General features: G+C 40.5%; 1 protein-coding gene across 1 annotated transcript in view; it reads right to left on the bottom strand.

The window, feature by feature from the left end:
* The window catches only part of SCFD2 (sec1 family domain containing 2), a 207,605-nt gene that overhangs the window by 182,843 nt on the left and 3,760 nt on the right, over positions 1-21,002 (bottom strand). The window contains exon 2 of the mRNA XM_075709141.1: positions 15,099-15,267. Within this exon, the coding sequence (XP_075565256.1) occupies positions 15,099-15,267 (169 nt within the window). The remainder of the gene's footprint in view (positions 1-15,098; positions 15,268-21,002) is intronic.

Here is a 21,002-nt window from a genome sequence, read left to right as displayed (position 1 = left end):
AACAAAAGCCAGCACAAATGCACGCGCACACACACAGAGAGTATATGAAAAGAAAATTAATTTATAAATCTTCTTATTCTAGAGGATAGACTTACATAGACTAGTGTCCTGGTTTTGGCTGGGATTAAGTTAATTTTCTTCATAGTAGCTAGTATGGGGCTGTGGTTTGGATTTCTGCTGGAAACAGCGTTGATAACACAGGGATGTTTTAGTTACTGCTGAGCAGTGCTTACACAGCATCAAGGCCTTTTCTGCTCCTCATCCCACCCCACCAGCGAGTAGGCTGGGGGTGCACAAGAAGTTGGGAGGGGACACAGTCAGGACAGCTGACCCCAACTCACCAAAGGCATATTCCATCATACCATATGATGTCATGCCCAGCAAGAAGGAAGGGGGGGACATTAACTGATGGTATTTGTCTTCCCAGGTAACCATTACACGTGATGGAGCCCTGCTTCCCTGGAGATGACTGAACACCTGCCTGCCGATGGGAAGTAGGGAATGAATCCTTGTTTTGCTTTGCTTGCATGCACGGCTTTTGCTTTACTTATTAAACTGTCTTTATGTCAACCCACGAGTTTTCTCACTTTTACTCTTCCAATTCTCTCCCCCCTCCCACTGGTGGTGAGTGAGCAAGCAGCTATGTGGTGCTTAGCTGCTGGCTAGGGTTAAATAACCACAACTAGTAATACAGAATTTCTGTATCAGCTTAATATTAGAAGAGTTGCTTAGTGAAAAATTTCTTAGAAAACCTTCAGAGCTTTTTCTTCCAATAGAACTTACCATATATATATATATATATATATTTGAACTGGTATGGTCACGTTCAATAATCCTTCCGACAGCATTTCTACAATGTTTCACCTGATCATAGGCAGCCAATACAGCATTTTCCTATGTTAAAAACAAAACTCCACAGTCCAACAAATAGTTTGGGGAGCTACAGGTTCTCATCACCTTTGTGTTCTGTTTATTTTAGGTATTCTCAAGATCATTAATAGCCACTTGAACCTGTAAACGTCAAGGTCAACCAAAGGTGAAACATAAGGAAGCAATATAACATGGAGTATTCAACTAGATTATATGCTGTGAAACATTAAGGCAGTTTCCTTAAACTACACTTTCTTTTCTTCTTTCTTAGTAACAGAAGAGATAAAAAGATAAACTCCATATTAAGCCAGAATTCTGAACTTGGAAGATTTAGAGAATGACTAGTAATTCCTTTTATAGAGCAATTTTAAAATTTACTAACTGTGGCTTTCTAGAAAATGCTATGTAATCAGAACAAAATGAGTAGAAAAATATTCATCACACATTGCATAGATAGAATAAAAATATACCCCAAAAATTGTAATATTGTATAAATATCTTACCAATGCCACAAGCAACATAAACCCCCTAAGTCCACATTGATAGTTTTTGTTAGCCTAGAGCAGTGATGTCTTACATTACATGCATAAGCTTGTGACCAGCAGCACTGAGAACACACGAAAGCCTTAACAAATACCACAGGTCTCAAGATCAAGAGGGGTCTGCTTGTGGACCAAACATCAAGCAAAATCTCTGCAACTCTGGGACCAACTTACCCCTCACATAGTTATCTTCTGCAGATGACCCATGCCAACACTAACAAAGTTATATGTACAGATAAACCATATTACCTCTGTGACATCAGAGGGAAAAAGATATATATAGACATCCCCTACATATGCTGCGGCATCCAAGTGCAGTACATCAAAAACTGTAAAATAAACCAAGCTAGCAGAAGAGGCTGACATTGCAGGGAGAAACTGCTTAGATCAGGACTCTTCATCTTCTCCAAACCACCCTGTGGAAAGGAGAACTAGTGCTTAATTCCATAACACCTTGTTGTCTGCAAATTCCAAAATTATTAGAACTCTGAATTGGGTTACTGACTAGAACACTAAAGCTCCCGCTCACTTTGGAAAATTTTAATTTAAATATAACATTGTAATGCACACATACTGGGAGTCATGTAAGCAAACAGACTTAGCTTTGCAATTTCATATGGTGGCTGATACTGCTACAAGATTATTTCTTCAGCAGCTATCAAATGTTTTGTCAGGAAAATGACAAAAATCAAATGTTTAGAGTTCCTCTAAACAAGTAAGGCTGCTCCTGCTGAACTACTGGAAGAAGCAACAGCACAAGCGTGAAATGGCTGGCAAAGGACCAGTCTCTCCCTAAATTCATTTCTGAAGCCAGCTCTATACACATTCTACAAAACAGACTGCCAGTGATGTTTCACACCATTATATGACTACTGTGCAAAATGCAATATGGTTTTTGTCATAATGCTAATGCTGGAAGATGTTACCCTGAGGCAAGCCTCAAGGAAACAAAGGAACATTGGGGAAGGTAAGGGGTCTAGGAAAAGGAACCCATGCAGAACCATTGCTGCTCACCAGGCTGAAGCATGACTGAAAGGGAAACATTAGTCATGCAAACAGCCCTGAAACAGAAGCCTGCCTGGCAATTGCACCAACGAGAAACAGATCATCATCTTTGCCTGAAGTCCTTTTATGACAGTTACTTATCAACTTCAAGAACATCTGTAATCTTGGATGATTATTATCCCAGAACCAAATGCCTCTGTCTTAAAACGTATGAATTTCTGTGTGTCTCTTTCAAAACTTGGTTTATCTCAAAAACTTTACTGAAAGTCAAGTGTACCAATAAAACAGGGATTCTACTAATCTTTTGTAAGGATTCTTCTATTTGATCTACTGCAAGTGTACTTAATAAACACAAGTTTTGATCATTTTAACCCTTTCTGCTGACACCCTAAGCAGATGGACCTGGCAGATTACTGAGAGAGGAGAGCAAGCAAGATGCATCTCAGGATGGTGGGACTGATTTTGACAGAAGCTGACTGATGTTTAGGTCTTACTAATCCCTGAAGTATTAAATCCCACTAAGGTCCATCTTGTACACAGACATGATTTTGAACATGTTCTGTGCAAAAAGAAAAGCAGATTAACTATCAACTGGGCAAAGAGTCCTAGCTCGAAGTTGTGGTCAGCATGCCTCAAAACATGCTAACTCTATCCCTCCTCTACCCCCTATCTGTTCCTTTTTTTTAATTATGTTATTTAACAATACGTAATACATACTGTTATCATTTTCATCCATTAACCAGCTGGTAGGGTTCCCTCCCTTCTGCAATAGCTTCACACCAGCCATCTCTGCTGAAGAGCCTTTATCACAGGCCACAGAACATTTTGCTACCCTAAAACCTTCCCATTATTCAAACAGTAGTACTAAAGGAGCTCTTAATTATGGTGGCACTGGGGCACTCAGTGGCTAGCTATGCATTGTACTTGGAATTGCAAATACAAGTTTCAGTTCCAAATACAAGGTGGTGGTATCACTTCTTGCTAGGTATTCCGGACTAAGATCCTCTGCATTGATTCATCATGGGACCAGGTCTAGGAGTGCTTCTTCTTCCTCTTCTCCTGCCCCCCCCCCCCCAGTAATGCATTCTTTGGAAGTCTTCAAAGATTTCTCAAAGGGGCTCCTGCAGAAGGGTAAGACGCATAGCCTGTAATAGCATGTGAAGTCATTGTCGAGTTAAAAAAAAAAAAAAAAAAAAAGGTTATTCCAGCTGTCTGCCACCATTCAAATGCAGAAGGGGCAGCTGATCTTTAGACCCCAGAGCAACAATTAAAGGCAGGCTGATCCAAATAAACAACCAAGCACACCATAGCAATTGGAGGATTGCCAGAAACAAAACAGATGAATGCTGAAGCCAGTTTGCTTCCTTCAAGACAAACAAAAGAAAAATCACTGAAAAGTTAAATTCTTTCTGTTGGAAGTAGAATTGCTTATCGTGACCTGACCCACCCAGGTTTCCAGTTAGCAGATATGTATATACAGTACTTCACAAGGTAAAGGGAAGGCTTGATACTGAAAGGCTTCCAGATACACCATGGCCCTCTTGGCCATTGTAATAAAGCAGACCTTAATCGTTCCAGCATTACCCCAAAATTCACTCTTGCTCCTCTAACAGTGGCCAAACTCTGCAGGGGCGAAGGGAAAAAAGTGCACGCAAATAATTTCTTAAAACTTTCTAATATTCATAACCATCATTTAGTCCTGTCAGAGTTTCAGCTGGCTGCCTTTTAGTCCAACTAAATGGTTCTGTAAAATGTTTCATTCCTACAAGCTGCAGGACAGCTTACACAGAATGCCAGACCAAGTTACTGTATGAATCAAGTTAATTGAAAGCTTCTGAGTAGGATTTTGTACACTACAAGGTATATCAAAACTCTTGCCAAGCAGCTCTTTAAAACGTGTATATTAAAGAGTTACTTGTCAGGGATTTTAATTTAGTTTTTGGACAAAGCAAATGAATTATGCTAAAAATAAAGTCTGATCCTTACAACATATGTATTATTTGGGAATACTACATGTAACATAATAGGTTACTTTAGAGCATTCTGTTCTGTGTTTTAAAGCTATTGCGTAAGGTTATTTTAATAAAAATGATTCCAGTGAAAGAACAGTTAGTAATGAGGTGCTGACAATTGAATCTACATTCCGGGATTGCATTGGATTGCCAAGTCCACTTTTACAGATGCACTGGTTAGTTATCCAATAGATGTCCTCGAGGCATGTAAAACCAATATATTTTGGGTCACTTTTGGCAGCAGAGATATATGAGACAAGTGAAAACATTTACCAAGAACACATCTGAAGTGTGTTTTTCTTATTAGAGAAATGTAAGAAAATAAACCCAGATACCATGGAATGCCAGGAATTCCCTCTCCTCAATGTTTTTGATTTACAAGGCCACTTTTTGGTAGTCTCCTTTGACCTCCCTTCCTCATTTGCTGGCCTAAAGCCTTGAGTTACCGATGCAACCTCTTGACTAGGCCATTTTGAGGGCTTAATATACAGGAATATGTCTTCATCACGGAAGGAAAGACAATCCTTTCCATAAGTGACACAGTTACCACAAAAATCATTGCTTATGAAGTCTTATGGCATAGAGTAGTTAAAACATTCAAAGATACTCTTTATGAGTTGAGAACAAGTATTCAAGTAGAGACTTGGAGACCCAAAATAAATAGTAAAAAAATAATCTGAAGCAGACCTTACATCTTAAGGACATGTTGTTTGAACATGCAGGGCCAGATTCTCTGCTAGCATGCTGGTGAAAGCAAACTTAGATCAACCTGAGGGCTTGGCCCTGCATATCTTCCTTATTCCCCTCTCTGACTTCAAAGTAGCATATTTGTCATAGTTTCAATGCAAACCTAGAGCTCTAGCCTCTTCAGATCTCATGCAAACCTAATATGGCCAATTCTAGCCTTCAAAACCAAACTGATAGCTATTCAGAAAGAATAAAGTTCCAGCCTCAGGCTTTCATTTTTATAACCATTTCCATGCTCTGGTTGATCTGTCATGGAGAACAAGATAAGGACTTCTGTCTACATTGCATATATTTACCCTGTGTTCTGGATATCTTCTCACAGCCCCTCCCCGATACACTTCTGCCTACCACAGAATGAGTAAGGAGAGCAGAATTTTGTCCTAATCCAAAATCTCTGGATTTTCAGTGGGTTTTTGCAGTCATTCAATATTAATGCTGCATCCTCCTCCTACAAAGGGCTTGCATAAGAAGTCTGTTGAGTGCTGTCTAATTCCCCTCCTACTCCACATTCGCTCTTTACCATCAAAACTAAGCGTATCATTGATGGTATTTTCCGACCTTTGCAAAGAATGTTTGAAGTCATATTCCCCTGTCATTAATAAGACCTGCAGCTTTTTCTGTCGAGGTTAATTTCCTTTTTCTAAGGGGTAACTGGAGCTCAAGCATCCACGTGCAGCATACACATTCAGTGCATGTTCTGCGGCTGTTTCCAGTAATTGAAAATGGCTCAATATGGATTCCTTTTTCTGGCTGCTTATTTAAATAAGTAGTATAGTCATGGAGAGATTTAGGTAGGGTTATAAAACTTCCCTCTCCCACAGCGAATGGGAATCTCTCCCAGTTGAAGATCATTTTAAAAAATACATTCACAATCTACAGAAATTAAGTGGTACTTGGTGTAGCACAGTCATCCAGAGCCTGCAAAAGACCGCTTCTGGGCCGCAGTTCATCAGGGCATGAAAACTGGCTTGGTTTGGTCAATTTTCAACCACTTTTGAAACTGTGAGCAGCTATAAAGCAGCAAAACCCATTTCAGCATCTCTTTGCTACACTTCAGGAAAACAAGATGTAGGAAGAGAGGTGAGCACTGGAGCTAGGCATTATGAATTAGAATCCAAAGATCTGCCATCTAAATAACAGAACCCATGCTAAATGTTATTTAGCCATGCTAAACAACAGAAGGGGAGGCTGGATTTTTGAATCAATTATAAAAAGTTAAAATCAATAGTTGTGTAAGTACTTATCAGTATAAAACCAAACCAGTATTTCTCTGTGCACGGATTCTGTCTACTTTCCAGAGTAAAAGGATCTTTAAGCTCTGCCAGGTAAACAGCTCACTTCATATAAATTTTAGCCTGTGTAAGCTTTGATTCCTGTTTCATATAAAATTTGGAATCATGAAAGAATCTCAACCATACAGTCAAAACTAGCAACCAAGCCTGTTGCCAGCAGATACTACCATTTCCTTCCCAAACATTGATTCCTCATCAGAATGAGCAGCTGTCATTTGTTCTTCTCATCAGTCTCTTATGGCACATTTTTCTCCATTGTAAGATACAGCAGGCTTACTCTATAGTAAGAGAATGATAAACTAAAACACCCCTCCAGGTCACTCAGTCACTCTCTGTTCTGGCACTATGGTTGAACAGCAAACGAATAATTCTGCAGTACGTAGTAAGGCAAATGCATATCACTGCATTTTAAAACCTTGTTGTTGAGGTCATTCAGGAGGCAAACTTGAAAGGCAGTTGGCCAAGCAGAGTGAGAGCTAGTCTTAGAAAAATCTCACAATGTCAGCCAAAGCAACAGTTACTGGGAGATCGTACCATAACACGAGAAAGACTGGAGCTCACTTTGGAGATCCATAATGTCTACTTAAACAGATAGAGTCTTCCTGCTGCTATTGAACTGTGAATACATCTGCAGGAAAATGCACTGTGGCCACACCGAGACAAGCACTTTACAAACTTACAGAGGGGAAAAAAAAACCTCATAATATTCACAAACGAAAGCATTAAGGTAACAAGAAAGGGATGTCAGTCTTAAAAGAAATGCTGCAGACAGCCAAAAAACCACTGCCCCTAAGCAACATAAAGATCTTCCCTTTCTGTCCTGACTGCAGACATCAGTAATCACTCTTTCTGATAGTTAATCATAGTAAAGAATCCTTCTTTACATCTTGCAAGGAACACACCTGCAGAACAGAGAGCAATGCTAACAAGGAAACAGTCAGAAGATAAACTAGCTGAGGGATTGTACTCACTGAATTTCCTTACAGGCTTTAAGTTACCTTGCTGTGCTAACCAGCTGAAGAAACAAGTACTCGGAGAACCTGTTGATGGTTGGACATCTGGGTAACACTCAAATTTATTGTGTCTTTCCATGAGCAAAGGAAAAAGTCAGAAACTTCAGACTTAATGACAGTACTCAAATAGAGATTATATTGAGAAAAATACAAATGCAGGGAGTCCTTCTCCAGAAGAACTAAAAATGTGTCTTCAAAAAATTAAGCATGAAACGTTCTGGATTTTGCCATTTTCAGCTAGCAGATTCTACAGGCAACAGCATCTCAAACCTCTTGATCCTTGCACTCTAAGGATGGCTATGTGAGTGTTCAGAGGACCCATGAAAAAAAATGAATTCTGGCTGAAAACTTTCATTAGTAAGCCTGAGTAGCCCAGACAAACAATGCAGTTAGAGGTCCTCAAAGCACAAGGAATGAAGTCTTGAGCAGTCCAGATTCTCACAACCCCCAGAAGCCCTTTTTGTGGGCTGAGAGGCACAGATAAGGAAAAACGGCCCAGATGATGCCAAGAGCTTGTCAGCTCAGTTAATTCTCTTTCTCAAGGAAAATAAACTTCAAGCTTCCTCTCATCTAGAAGACAACTTCTAAGGCTTCTGAGGCCTGTCATAACAGGCAACTGAAAAAACCATGGCACCTATTAGGCAGAAATCTGGTCAGATGAAGAACCCCCATGCAATTCCTCCACTGGTTACTCCAACAAACCCACTACTGCAGCAAACCGGAGTTTTGCAGAGCAGTAGTGACGTAGCAATGCTGTACACTACACAGCGCAGGCAGGCCAGAGGTCTTGACCTCTTCCCAGAATTTTCCACCCTGAGCACACCCCTCTCACCCATTCCTTTTTTCCATTTCAAGGAGGTCTGCGTTGAAAGGATCCAGGCAAATATACACATTTATTGTAAGATATAATAAATCTTATCAGCTTGTTCATCTTATCCTGTGGCAACAGTCAATTATGTTCATTTGATTCAAGCTGGTTTGAAACTGAGCAGAAAGCGTCTCCTGGAAAGCTTGTCTCGACTGACAAACGCCAGAAGCTTATGCAGCTGGGGCTGTTATTCCCAACAAGAAGATGCCTTGAGAAATTTCAAACAATAAGGAAACTCTGTCTAGGCCTCGATTCAGGACTGTGCTCTGAGCCCCTATGAGTAAAATAAAGTGGTGAGCAGGAAGACTGCCAGTCCAGGAACATGGTGGCAGCAGGTGATGCTGTGTTTGGGGCATTCATACTGCCCGATTCACAGCTTAGAGAAGCTTCTCCTGGCTGGATTGCTAAAAAGGCAAAAGGTATCAAGGGAAAAACCCTATAATGCCCAATTCATCTCCCTGAAAATGGACCTCAGTGGCACAGTATGAGTCCTAGAAGCACAAGGGTGGGCTGTAATTTCTCCAGTCATTGGTGAAGGAAAATTTCAGGGCTTTTTTTAATGCAATGTGATGTCTGCTCTTCATAAATCCTGCAGTTATAACCTCCTTTTCTCCGTAAAATTGCTGCTCAACTTGTTCAGAAAGGCAGATAAGAAAAGGCTGGGTAGTGGCTTTTTTTTTTTTTTTGGGTTGGTTGGGGATTTTCTGTCTCTGGGGGGGGTGGGGGGGCGGTGGTTAAGTTTCGGTTTAAAGCAATCCTCAAGAGCAGAGCTCAGCAGGGCACCGCAGCAGAGGCAGGAGGCTGGGTCCCAGGAGAGCAGGAGTGTGCAGCTCCTGGCAGGGGGAAGCGCCCAGCAGCAGGAAAGCTGGAGGAGCATCCCAGAAGCAGGGACAGGCAGGGAGCCCCAGCAGCACCCCACTGCTGCTGAACCACCAACAATATACCAATACACTGGAGCAGGTCCAGAAGCGGTTTACAGGGTGCGGCTCTCCCGCTCCCCATCTAAAAGAGCCTCTCCATCCATTGTTTTGGTTTACCCTTCCTCCTCCGCCAGACTGTCAGTGGATATGAAGCAATATAGTTGTGTCATCTGGATTTTCTTACTGTAGTATTAAGATTTCCTCTTTAATATTAACATTCCAGAAAGGAAAATTGCTCTAATTTATGCCATAAATTCCCAGCTCATTCAAGAATAACACTGTCCCAAATTACCTTCTTATTACAAGCTTTTATAAACTTATGCATGCAAAAAAGTTGTGGGTTTTTTTTTTTTTAAATTAATATCTACAGCTGGCATAAAGGAAATATTTAAAAAATAAAATTGAAAATACCACAGAGATCCAAGAACCATCCCCCCAAAGCTTAGTTTGTAATTAATTCAGTGTTAAGAAAAACATCACTCTGATATCCTTCAGATGCTTGTTCCCCAGTTAAAAATGAAAAAAAAAAAAAAAAAAAAAAAATCAATAGAGTAGAATCAACCATTCAAAAAGAAGTCTATTACCCAGCTTAAAAGGGGGCTTTAATCTCCTTGCCAGTTTTAGTTCTTGCTGCTCTTTTCTTTGCATACAAGCACAAATAATTTTTTGTTTTAAAATTCACATCATACATGTGATTGTTCAAAGAATACTGCAGTGGTGTGTTTTACAGAAATCATTGGAACTGCTGTTCCATCAGCTCACAGGAAAGGGGGCCAGGGGAATACAAGTCAAAACAGTCCCCTCTCCCCAGTGCAATGAAGCACTGCACACAGGAGTGGGAAAGACACAGCACCAAAAAAAAAGGACAAATGGAGATCCTGCCTTTGCTTGTCCTGACACCTTAGCTCCCCATGAAATCATTTCAACCTTATTTGGACCCTCCCAAAGACCAGAACCCCTAGGATTTTCTGCCATGTGGCCTGCAAACTTGTATCCTGAGAAATTCCGCTTTTCACTGGTTTAAAAAACAAGTTCCTCGGACAACGACTAGGAGGGGAAACAGAAGTAGAAAGAAATGATGTGTCCAAGATCACACTGCAAGCCAACAGCAGAGCCAGAACTGGAATGCAAGTCCCCTCACCTCATGGCCTTCCTCTACGCTCAGGGTTGTCCAAGTCCCACCAGTACCAGGAGATCACTGCATCATCACATCACACACGAGAGCAAAGGCGCAGCTGGAGTGGGCCTTTCTTCTCCATCCAAACTGTGACAGTTTTAGCACTTGTAAACAAAAGCACTAATCAGTGCAAAATAGGAATTAACAACCTCAAAACTAAGGAGGATTGGGAGAAGTATGCATTTTCAACTGCCATTAACATGAGACATTGAAATTTTACTATTACATCTCCAGGAATATTCTAATCTTTAACCAACTCCCTTTCTCCGCACCCCAGCACACCTCTCCTTCCACCTCTTATACAAAGACCTAAGGAAAGATTTTGCAAGTGCCGTGTTTCAAACATCTGGCCTGCATATCAATGTTTTCTACATCACACCCATCAACAAGATCACCTCATTCTGAACTTGTTCTTTTTCCCCCTAGTGCAAATTCAGATGATTTAGTGGCTCCATCTGCTTTGTCAAAAGTGCCCAGACACCTCTGCGATATTGCTTATTGAATTGCTTTAGGCACAGCAGCCCAAACGTGACGTGTGTTAGATTACAGTTTTGCATCTTTACGGAAAAATGCTTGCTGTAAGAACCCAATGGTTATTTCTATATCGCATTAAATACATATGTATTTTAAATAAAAATCTGGTCTTTTTCTGAGATTTTAACACCACATTGAATTCCAAGAAGGTGGCAAACTCCAAAGATTAGAGAAAAGTAAGCAAGAGTGGAAAAAAAAAAAAGGCAAGAGATTTCTATTCAGCAAGTTCTTGCAATGTGCATAAACAAATTAAATATTTGGTTTATTCAGCAAAATACAAGAGCATATCAAAAGTGTTCCTGGGTAAAAAAAGAGCAGATTAAGAAGAATATCAAACATACATATTTCTTCAGTTGCCCACAGTTCAGTATCACATAACTCTTTACTTCTTGTTCTCACACACCACAGACCTGTGGCCAGGACGCAGGCATCTGAACCCTGACTTAGGGCTTCAGGGAGCCATGGGGCCTCCACACACCTCGGCTCCCAGCTTGGAAGAGGTAGGAAACAGCACAAGATAAACCTCCATCAAGATAAACTCATTACTGACAGCAGGATGCTTCTGCATAATAAAATACCAATCTTAAAAACAAGATAGGTGCTTTGAGAAACAAAGTGGCCAAAATGTTATCAAATGGACACAATGGTCAGCTCACAAACACGGAGAGCTTGATATTCACCCAAGCAGACAACTCCTAGAAGCCACTGCGTGTACGCTTAAAATTAGAAGCTGAAATTGTTAGAAATTCCTCCAAAAACACTGTGTGGGTTGTCAAAATACAAAGACCAGCAAGAGAGCTGGAATCAATACAATTCTTTTAAATTACCTCCGCTATTAAGCCTTCACTACAATTTCCACTTCTATTATGCATCATTTGTTTGGAAAGACAGAGTGGCTATCGTATTTTTAAATCAGAAACTAACAGTTCTGATCAGAGTGGCTGTCCTTAGTTTTATGCCTATAAACTGTTTCATTCTTTTTATATATATCCATCTGCATAAAAATGAATAAAATATTTTGACACAGTACTCAAAGAACATAACTAACATTCACATTGGAGCAGCAATATGTCAGTGACTACAGTAGGGCAAACAACTATTCTGAAAGATTTTTGAGGTTACTAATAAAATTAAGAACTCTAGAATAGATTTAAAAAAAAAAAAATTCCCTTCCTCACAAAGAGAACACCTTCAAAGTACAGTAACTTAAGCAGCATATGGCATTTACATTTTCATCTAAATCTTTAAAGCAGCCCATTATTTCCTTAGATTTGAGAAAAGAACCCTGCTTTATTTCACCACACCAGCCATAAATTATTCATTAATTCTGTTTGCTAACTCTGTAACTGAGCCCAGATGTTTCTGCTGGCAAGGCATTCCATAAGAAAAGTTAAATATAGCAAGCTGTGTGGAGGGAACAGACCTCTCTCTCTCTCCCCCCACCACAGCGTGCTCAAATATTACTTGAGAGAAAATAATGAAAACATTTGAAAAATATTCTGAATATGTGAGCCTGTGAAACGCCACAGTCTGATCACAAAATTTCACGTAAAAGAGCCCCCACACATTCCACCTGGGTGTAACTGAAGTTACTGGCCCTGCCTCTGGGAAAGGTGCTGGCACTTTCACTCACCAGAGTAAATGGAAAATTTACAATCAAAGGAACACTCCTTGCCATGCATAATTTACAAATATAAATCAAGACTTAAGTTTTCAATTACAAGAAACACTTCCGAGCCGGCTACCAACGGTAATAACTGTGTTTATGAAGAACTGAGAGCATCGTATGGAATTTCTTACAGAACTGACACGGAAACTTACTGGTGGGAACTTTAAATCCATTTCAGTGCTTCAGAAGAACTTCAACCATTCTACACTAGCAAAGATGATTAATACTGACGTTTATAATCCAACACTAAGAACACAGTCCTGTTGAAGAGAATGGAAGCTACCACCTTCAGCCATCCATTCAGACACTGTTATGGTTTATAGTACTCTTCAGCAATTGTCTTAAGCTTGCTTCGAAGTGCCTATTTTAAGTTAGAAACTATTCCAAATTATTACATAGTTGGAGAAAAAGTGAAAGACGCAGGGCTGAACATCACAGAGCCACGTTCTTCAGAGTTTGGAGACTATTCTCAGGCATGCAACACTTCTTCAGTTGTGAACAATGATCACAGGAGAGATTTTGAGAGGTCATCTACTCCCTTTGCTCTGCTCCAAGGCAAGATCAATCCTATTTAAACCACTATTTTCCTAATTTGTTCTTACAAATTGCCAGTGTAACAGATTCTGTAAGATTACTTTGCAGAGGGAGGGTATTTTGGGGAAGCTGTTACAGACTGGTGTGGTAATGATGCCACTGCTCTGGTACCAGGTATCAGCTGCTGCCATCCAACTTTACTGCACTTGCAGAGTAGCAGCTGAGCACATTGCAGCCAAATCCTGTTGTTCTTTAGCCACCTGTGTCCATAGGAGACTTTGCAAAATATGTTAAGTCTAATGGTACTGTTAATAGAGGCACCTTCCCACTAGCTAGCAAATAGGCAAACTAACCTTGGTATATATACTATTAGCCACCTTAGAACACAATAAAACTCTGCAGGCTGTTCTTAAAAATGTGACTATAGAGAAGACTGAAGTCATAATTTTAACATGGGAAGGCATACTAGCAGTAGCTTTAGTCTCCTCAATATCAGTAACATTAGGAATAATGGAGTAGTAACATAGGTCAACAATCTTAGGGCAATAAATATCTGGTTTTTTCCCTAGTCCATGCTGCCAGAAATTTCCTTTATTTCTGGTAGCTACTCAAAGTTAGCACAAACAACAGCTACCACAGCATGCCTACCATGAGCAATGACCTCTTCATTTTGCTATATAGACAGATCTTAAGGACATCTCACTTCTACTTCAGAGATCAGCTGGAAAGCAGCCAATGAGAAGAAAACCAGAACAAATTTTATTTAAGTTAGTCACCCCGGCAGCAATTTACAATTGAGTCCACCTATATGAGGAAATGTTTCCTCTCCAACTCCTAGGGAAGAAGAAAGTTATGCAGCGTGAAACCTAGAAACAGGACCTAGTTACAGCACATGTGGGAGATAGAAGATGACAAAGGAGCTGGAGGCTCTCAGAAAATGAAGACCATATGCTGGAACAGCAGAAAGTCTTCTGTGAAATCTTTGACAGGGGGAGAAGAGGGAGTAGAGCGCAGGTGTGAAGTACCAAAAGGAGTCAAAATAGAAGAACAGACTCCATATTAGATAGCCAATCTTGAAAAGCCCTTTTCTAGTATATGGAGGGAACATTACAGCAAAGAGAAAGAACTTTTAATCTCCTTTGCACTGCATGAATTTCTAGAGTAATGCTGAGCAAAATTTCTTTTGGTGGAGTGAAACCAGCACCTGGTGTATTTCCTGGTTTATGCATAGTAACAGAAGCTGCAATAAAGTTTCTAAATTTAGTCATCCGAACTGAAAGTGAAACATCAAATCTGATGCACTTTACAAGCAATGTCTCAGCTGCAAATTAGACATAGCTAGGTATAGTTGTTCAAAGTTTAGGTTGTCCTTGTTTATGCAAAAAACAGGCCCTCATGAAGCTGTCTGTATACCTAAATTTGTGCCTAATTATCTTTCTCCAGAGATACTGTGTTTGAAAACAGGGATAAACCTTAAGTTAACAGGTACTCTAACAAGAATTCAGCGTGCAGCTCACTTGATAATTATGAAGAGGCTTATGGGAAAAAAAAGCCACACTTAAGACCTACCTGCTTATATGACCCGTTACTTAGACAGAAAAAGAAATATCACAAGGAAGAATTTTTGGTGTTTAATCTGTATGGATTTCTATTACAGTAATCTACAGCAATTTAAACAACCCAAATCTAAAAAGGTCCTGAGAGTCTCCCACTTTGGAGAGTCTTATCTGGCCCACTCACTTATTGCATACATACAAACTGATTATATTCCAGCAGCATTAGAACCAGATGGGTTTTTGCTGTAAGCTTTTTTTTTTTTTTAAATAAAAGACTTGTTCTCTGTTCCTTTTTTTCACAAAAAGATAACAAACATATTCAACATCTTAAAAAAAGAAAGAAAAAAAAGAGTGTTTACTTTGGTTGTGCTAAGCAGCCAGGTGCTATAATATTGCAAGATTCATCTGTAGTCTGCAGTGCCGTTAGTTCCACCATGTTAACCATCACATCGGTCTTGTGGCCGGGAAGCTTGGGAAGCACAGAAAGTATCTTCTCTGCAAGATTGTCGCCATGATGACCAACTGCTCCTAGGGAAAGAGACCCCAAAACTGTCAGGTACATAACTAGAAGAAGGAAGTGAAAAAAAAAAACCAAAAACAAAACCCTAAAAAACAAACAAAACCACCACAAGGAACTGAGAGCAAAATAACCACCACATGTCTTGGGAAGAAGGGCACAACTCAAGACCACAATTAGCTTTTCAAAGATACATTGCTACAGAAGTAAAATTAATTTCTGGAATGTCTGAAGCTAAAAGTACTGATAACATGTCAGAAAGATTCATTTAAAAGGCATAAATTAGACAGCTTTACAGTTAGTAGATATTCGCTGATTTTGCACTTAAACATGCAAAATATTTCTCTTTGCATAAGAAAGTTGTTAGTTAAACAAGATTTGCAATGGTTATTAAAAAAAGCAGGCAAGCATTTATATATATGTGCACACATGCAAACTATAGTTTTCTAAACTAATGGGACTGTGCTAAAAAGGGCTGTATGCAGGTTGCATACGTAGCTACCCAGGTAGTCTGGCGTAATATTAAAATAAACAATTACCAGCAACATGTCCCTGTCCAGGTTATCACTCCTACAGGGACTGAGGGCAGCACAGGTGAAACCAATATGAAATGGCTATAACAACCTAAGTTACATAGCATAAAATGTCAACTTGACCATGTTCCAAATGAAACTCTGAATTCCAGTTGGCACATTTACTTCAATTCTCCTGATTTCAAACACATATGCTCTTCTTTCTATTCACCAGCTTTCAACACAGGTGCTACAAGCAACTTACAAAATATTAACACTGTGAGGCAAGCCAAAGCAGAAAAACATGACACATGCTACAGATGAAAAAGTTGGGCAGGGGGACCAGAAACCTTATTCCCGTCAGGAACAAGTCAAAGGTATTTGTATTCTGCAACTTAAGCTATGGTTCAGCTATCACCACAGGGCTGGACACCAGTGCTGAGCTTAGTAGAGTTCTGCTGGCTTTACTCACAGGAGAAAGGGAACTTCTGAAGCCACCTTTGAGAGGCAGGAAAAATATCTCTGAGGCTATGGTCCCGTTCTATCAAACTCTGTCCATGTAGCTCCCTATCTGTTCTCACTTCCAAACGTTTCCAAAGACAGAGGTCTGTTTCAACAGGTGAAGTCAGCTTCACATGCTCCTTAAATCCAAACAAGGCCCTTACATCAAGAATATTAATGGAGTCGGATTATTAACTGCTTTTGGATAAGCAGAAGGTTGTCTCCAGCAAACTTCTAGCAGCCACATACCCATGCTGTAAAACCACCTCATGGTTTATCAACTATTCTGAATTGTAATACAAGTCAAAAAGAGAAGCAAGGATGAAAAAGGAGGAGAAAAGTAAAGTCAAACTCCATGCTGGCAACGCCTCTGTCCGCAGAAGGCAAGGAAGGCACACATGTCCAGCACATGGTGGTACTGCAATGTGGACACCTGGCCGCTCAGCTGGGTTGAGATTACCAATTTGTTTCACCAGGGATTGTAATAGTCACAGAATGACAGCAACTTTCCTTTCTACCATCCCCAGACAGATTTAGACCACTGAAGTACAGATGAAATGAGCTGGGTCATCTTTGCAACTCCCTAAGCCATCTGCTCTCCAAAATCCCTACATTCTTCTTACTAGGTCAGTCACTTGTCAGCCACACTGCAGTTATCAACACTCGCAAAGTTACAGACATGGAAAACAGATGGTAATCTTCTGAACCTCCACCCCCACGTACTGGAAGCAATGTCTATCTCTCCACACTTGCTGCACATGAGCAACATTTAGCTAGACAAGACATTTAGCTAAACTGGAAACACCTCGAATGCAAATAAACCCACGTTAATTTTTAACATGCTTCCTTTCTTCTTGGCAGAGGGGGAAACTCTCAGTGTATTTAAGTTGCTTCCACAATTAGCAAGTGCCATCTCAGTTTCTTTCCCACAACTGCTACTTCTTGGAGGCTCCCACTGGTCCGCAGGTGCTAACAGCTTTTGCTCTGCCTCATCGAATCAATCAGAAAACACCTCCTGGAGCTTTTAAAAATCCCTATCACCCCTGACCAACTATGTAAACCAACCAAGGCTGGAAAGACAACTAAACCTCATGAGACTAGGACAGGAAATCACAGGGAGTTGCTTTTCAATCACACTGACTTCAACAGGGTGTATGGGACTGACTGGTTTCTGTGCTCTCTCCTCATCACTGTTGAGGACAGTCCACAGGCCACGCAGCAGTTTCTCATGACCAACAGTGTTCAAGGCAGCTGGTGGCCTTAATGCTGCCAAAGTGCATGCAGATCAGGTGTTAAAGTGACAAGGAAAAGTTATCTGGCCAATGCAAAATAGGAGTCTTCATGCCAGGCTAATACCCAGCCTTGAGGATACAGGAAATCTTATGTATCATGCTGTTCTAATTTAACTTTGTCATCTCATTAAGAGTTACAAACTGAAATAAGTGACATTTGATACAGGTTGTACCTGGCACAATTGGCAAAGTTGACCAACTGATTCTTTAACAGCAGCCAGGAACTCATTAACTACACTCTCCCTTCCCCGAAAAAGGCATCAGTGACATGCATACAAGAAAATATTGTCCTAAGCCCATTACCAGCCCTATATCACCCCATTTGTACTCCAAGTCTTATGTTCTCCTAGCAGTTCTACTGTCTGGTTCAAAACCAAAACAAAAAAAAACCAGATTTAAGGGGCAATTGCATGTCACAGAAGAGCTTGGGCAATGGGAAGACTTTAAAGTCAGTTGCTAAACATGAGGAGCTTAAATTAGAAAACAGTTCTCCTATAAAGGCATTGCTTACTAGCCAACAGCTAATGCAGCTTATTTCTGCTGGGGGCTTTTCCTTCAATCAAAGTTTAAACATAAGTCGCTGTGCACCAAAACAGTATGCAAGCCATATCTTGTCCCCACTATCAAGCTCTCTTAACATCTGCTGTTTTAACTACTTTGTAGATTAGTTCAGGACTGGAAGTTTTAGAAAGATACATGGACAAATCCATCCCAGTTTTCATGATGTTTCAACACTGCACGCTCACCCAATGCTTTTCTGAATAAGGTCACCACTAGGAAGACTTTACACTAAAGGACTCTAGTGGGACAATTCCTATGATGCAACTTTCTTAGGCAATGCATCACCTCAGTGAAAGCAGGGTTTAAAATATCAGAAGATAGAAATGTTTACATCTATTCCCTTGAGAGAAGCTGGATATTTGGAGCTCCAGTTCCAAAGCTTATCATTGTTTTGCCATATTCTTTCATCCAGCGTTAGCTTAAGCTGACCTTGTTAAACAGTGCTAGAAAGCAGCCTGTATGTTCCCAGGAACCACTGTGCAGCATTCAAGGCAAATTAGAGCATGCTTGTACCTTGCCAAAAGGCAGATCTGTGTTCTCCTTTGTACAGACAAGGAACATCAAAGTAGTTAATTACCTGTCACACTATGCTGGCTATTGAAACTAAAACCACCACCCCCCTCACTTCCCCCCCCCCCCCCCCCCCCCCCCCCCAAAAAAAAAAACCAACCACAAAACCTAATGCCACAAGACCCCCTCCTTCAAAAAAAACCACGAAAAAGCTTGTAGCCCAGCAGTAGGAGCAAGGAAGCACACAGCCAAGCACAGCAGCATCAGAGTGCTGCCATAGAAATATGAGTTTCCCCATCTCTCACAGTTGGCTATTACAACATATGTAAAGAGTAGTAAATTTGGAGACAACAAACACTTAAGCATCTGCTCAAGGCTCATGTAATTTCCAAGTCCCCTGCACTGACCTAGCCACCTGCAGTTTTCTTTAAATAAGCAAAACTCATTCCATTTATTTGCTTATTTCTGTAAAGCCTCTGTAACAAATTTAAGCTTTGAAGCATTTAAAAACCTATTATAAAAATTTGTGAGCCTATTGCACAATAGCAGAATCTTTACAAACCATGCCACAGCAGAGGCTGCACCCTGACCTGCAGTAGTACTGAGCTGACACCACTTGAATATTTTCAGCTGCCATCACTCCTCACAGCTGCAGTCTACAACCTCAAGTAACCAGAATAATTTAAGCACCAGTTGCCTCCTGTGTCAAAGCCCCAGCCTGGTTCATAAAAAGGGGACTACTGTATTCTACAGGCCTCAGTATTTATGTTTTCAAAGCCTCAGCTTATATGGTAAGGAATCAAAAAACCATGGTTTTGTTTCCTTTAAAAAGACATTAGTGTCAATCCACCAATGCGTCAACTTGGAAGATGCTGCAATCAAAAAAAGCATGAGGAAAGCACTCCAAATTAGAAACATGATAGATATCATGAAAGACAGACACAGACAATTACAAACAAACAGTCTAAAACAAAAATAATCAAAAAGAGATATTAGTCAGAACCAGACTTTACCAGAAAGGCATGGGCCTAGGTTAGCCTTCACTCTCATCCTCCTCTATGAATGGGATTATGCAGTAGGACAATTAAGGCATGCCATGGCTTTCTTGTTGCTGTGGCTGCTCCCAGGAACTGAAAGGGAATGGTATCTACACTTCATTGGTGAGCGCCTGAACTGTGCTTTCTGTATCTGTTAAAAGGCTGAAAACATTGCAATCAGTGCAAGGGTGTGATGCAAAGATGATGCCTGGCTGACAGTGAGGGAGATGACACAGAGAGTTAAACCTGAGCTTCCAGCCTTGGCTGTGGGCAAACATTCCTGTAATTTTGACCGATACATGCAAAAGTGCTAGAGGAAGAGAAAAGTGCTGTTGCTGACGGCACTAAGTATCTAACACTCCTACAAAGGTTATTATTCAAAGCTATACATTAAGCGCACAGGCACTCCCCCTGCAATTCATTCTTCTCTTTTGCTCACTGTATTGCATTTCAAAATCACCTGCGCATACCAGTGGGCGAGACCTCACTATTCCCTGAGCCTACAACAGCCCACATTCCAAATGCTGCAAAGCACTAGGAGACTGGAAAGAGAAGTCCATCAAACTGCTCTGAACACCAATATCTGAAAGGTATCAATGAGCTTACAAATGAAGAAGGAAATCTGGGAAGCTGCAAAAACTGCTTCATAAAAGGTGTGAATGCTGGCAAGGTGGTGACTAAGAAACACACAGAAGGAGCATGGGGTTAGAATGTGGTATCACAATGCAAATATTTAGGGGTGCAAATATTAAGAGGAGAAAAAGAGCAATTAAGGTGCCAGAGCTAGCTCTGACTTTAAACAGTGTCACTTATCAGAACGCCGCTCTAGCTGGGAGGATTTATTCTGCTTTTTAAAGCAAAGGTAGTGAACTTCAAAACAGTAAGTAGGCAAACAAAAGCAGCACTGCTGTACATACAGGTTACGGACAGCACCAGTAACAAAGTTTTCTACAATCACAATTCAAGAACTGAGCACAAAGTACTAAGCCCGGGATCTCCCCTGGGCATAAAATCACATGTCCTACCTTCTGGGGCACTGCTTTATCCATGAGATCTTACACTGCAGGGATAGGCAGTATCCCTTCTATCCCCAGTTGAAGCCATGCCACTGCAGCAAGGATATCAAAGGCCATAAAAAGAAGATCCCTGTTACAGCTCAGCTGAATATTATGCCATACGGGACAAAAAGGAGAGTTATTTACCTTAATTCAGTATTTTCCTCTCTATTCATTAAATACAGCATGCATAAGTAATGCTGAACACAAAAAAAAAAGAGATTATAAAAAGTATTCAATAGAGCTCAATTCAAATTTTAGAGTAATAGCTCAGAAGA

The sequence above is a fragment of the Pelecanus crispus genome, chromosome 4 (assembly GCF_030463565.1).
Source record: "Pelecanus crispus isolate bPelCri1 chromosome 4, bPelCri1.pri, whole genome shotgun sequence".
Classification (NCBI taxonomy): Eukaryota; Metazoa; Chordata; class Aves; order Pelecaniformes; family Pelecanidae; genus Pelecanus; species Pelecanus crispus.
Note: the sequence above shows the minus strand (reverse complement) of the source record. Positions and strands in the feature narration are given on the sequence as shown.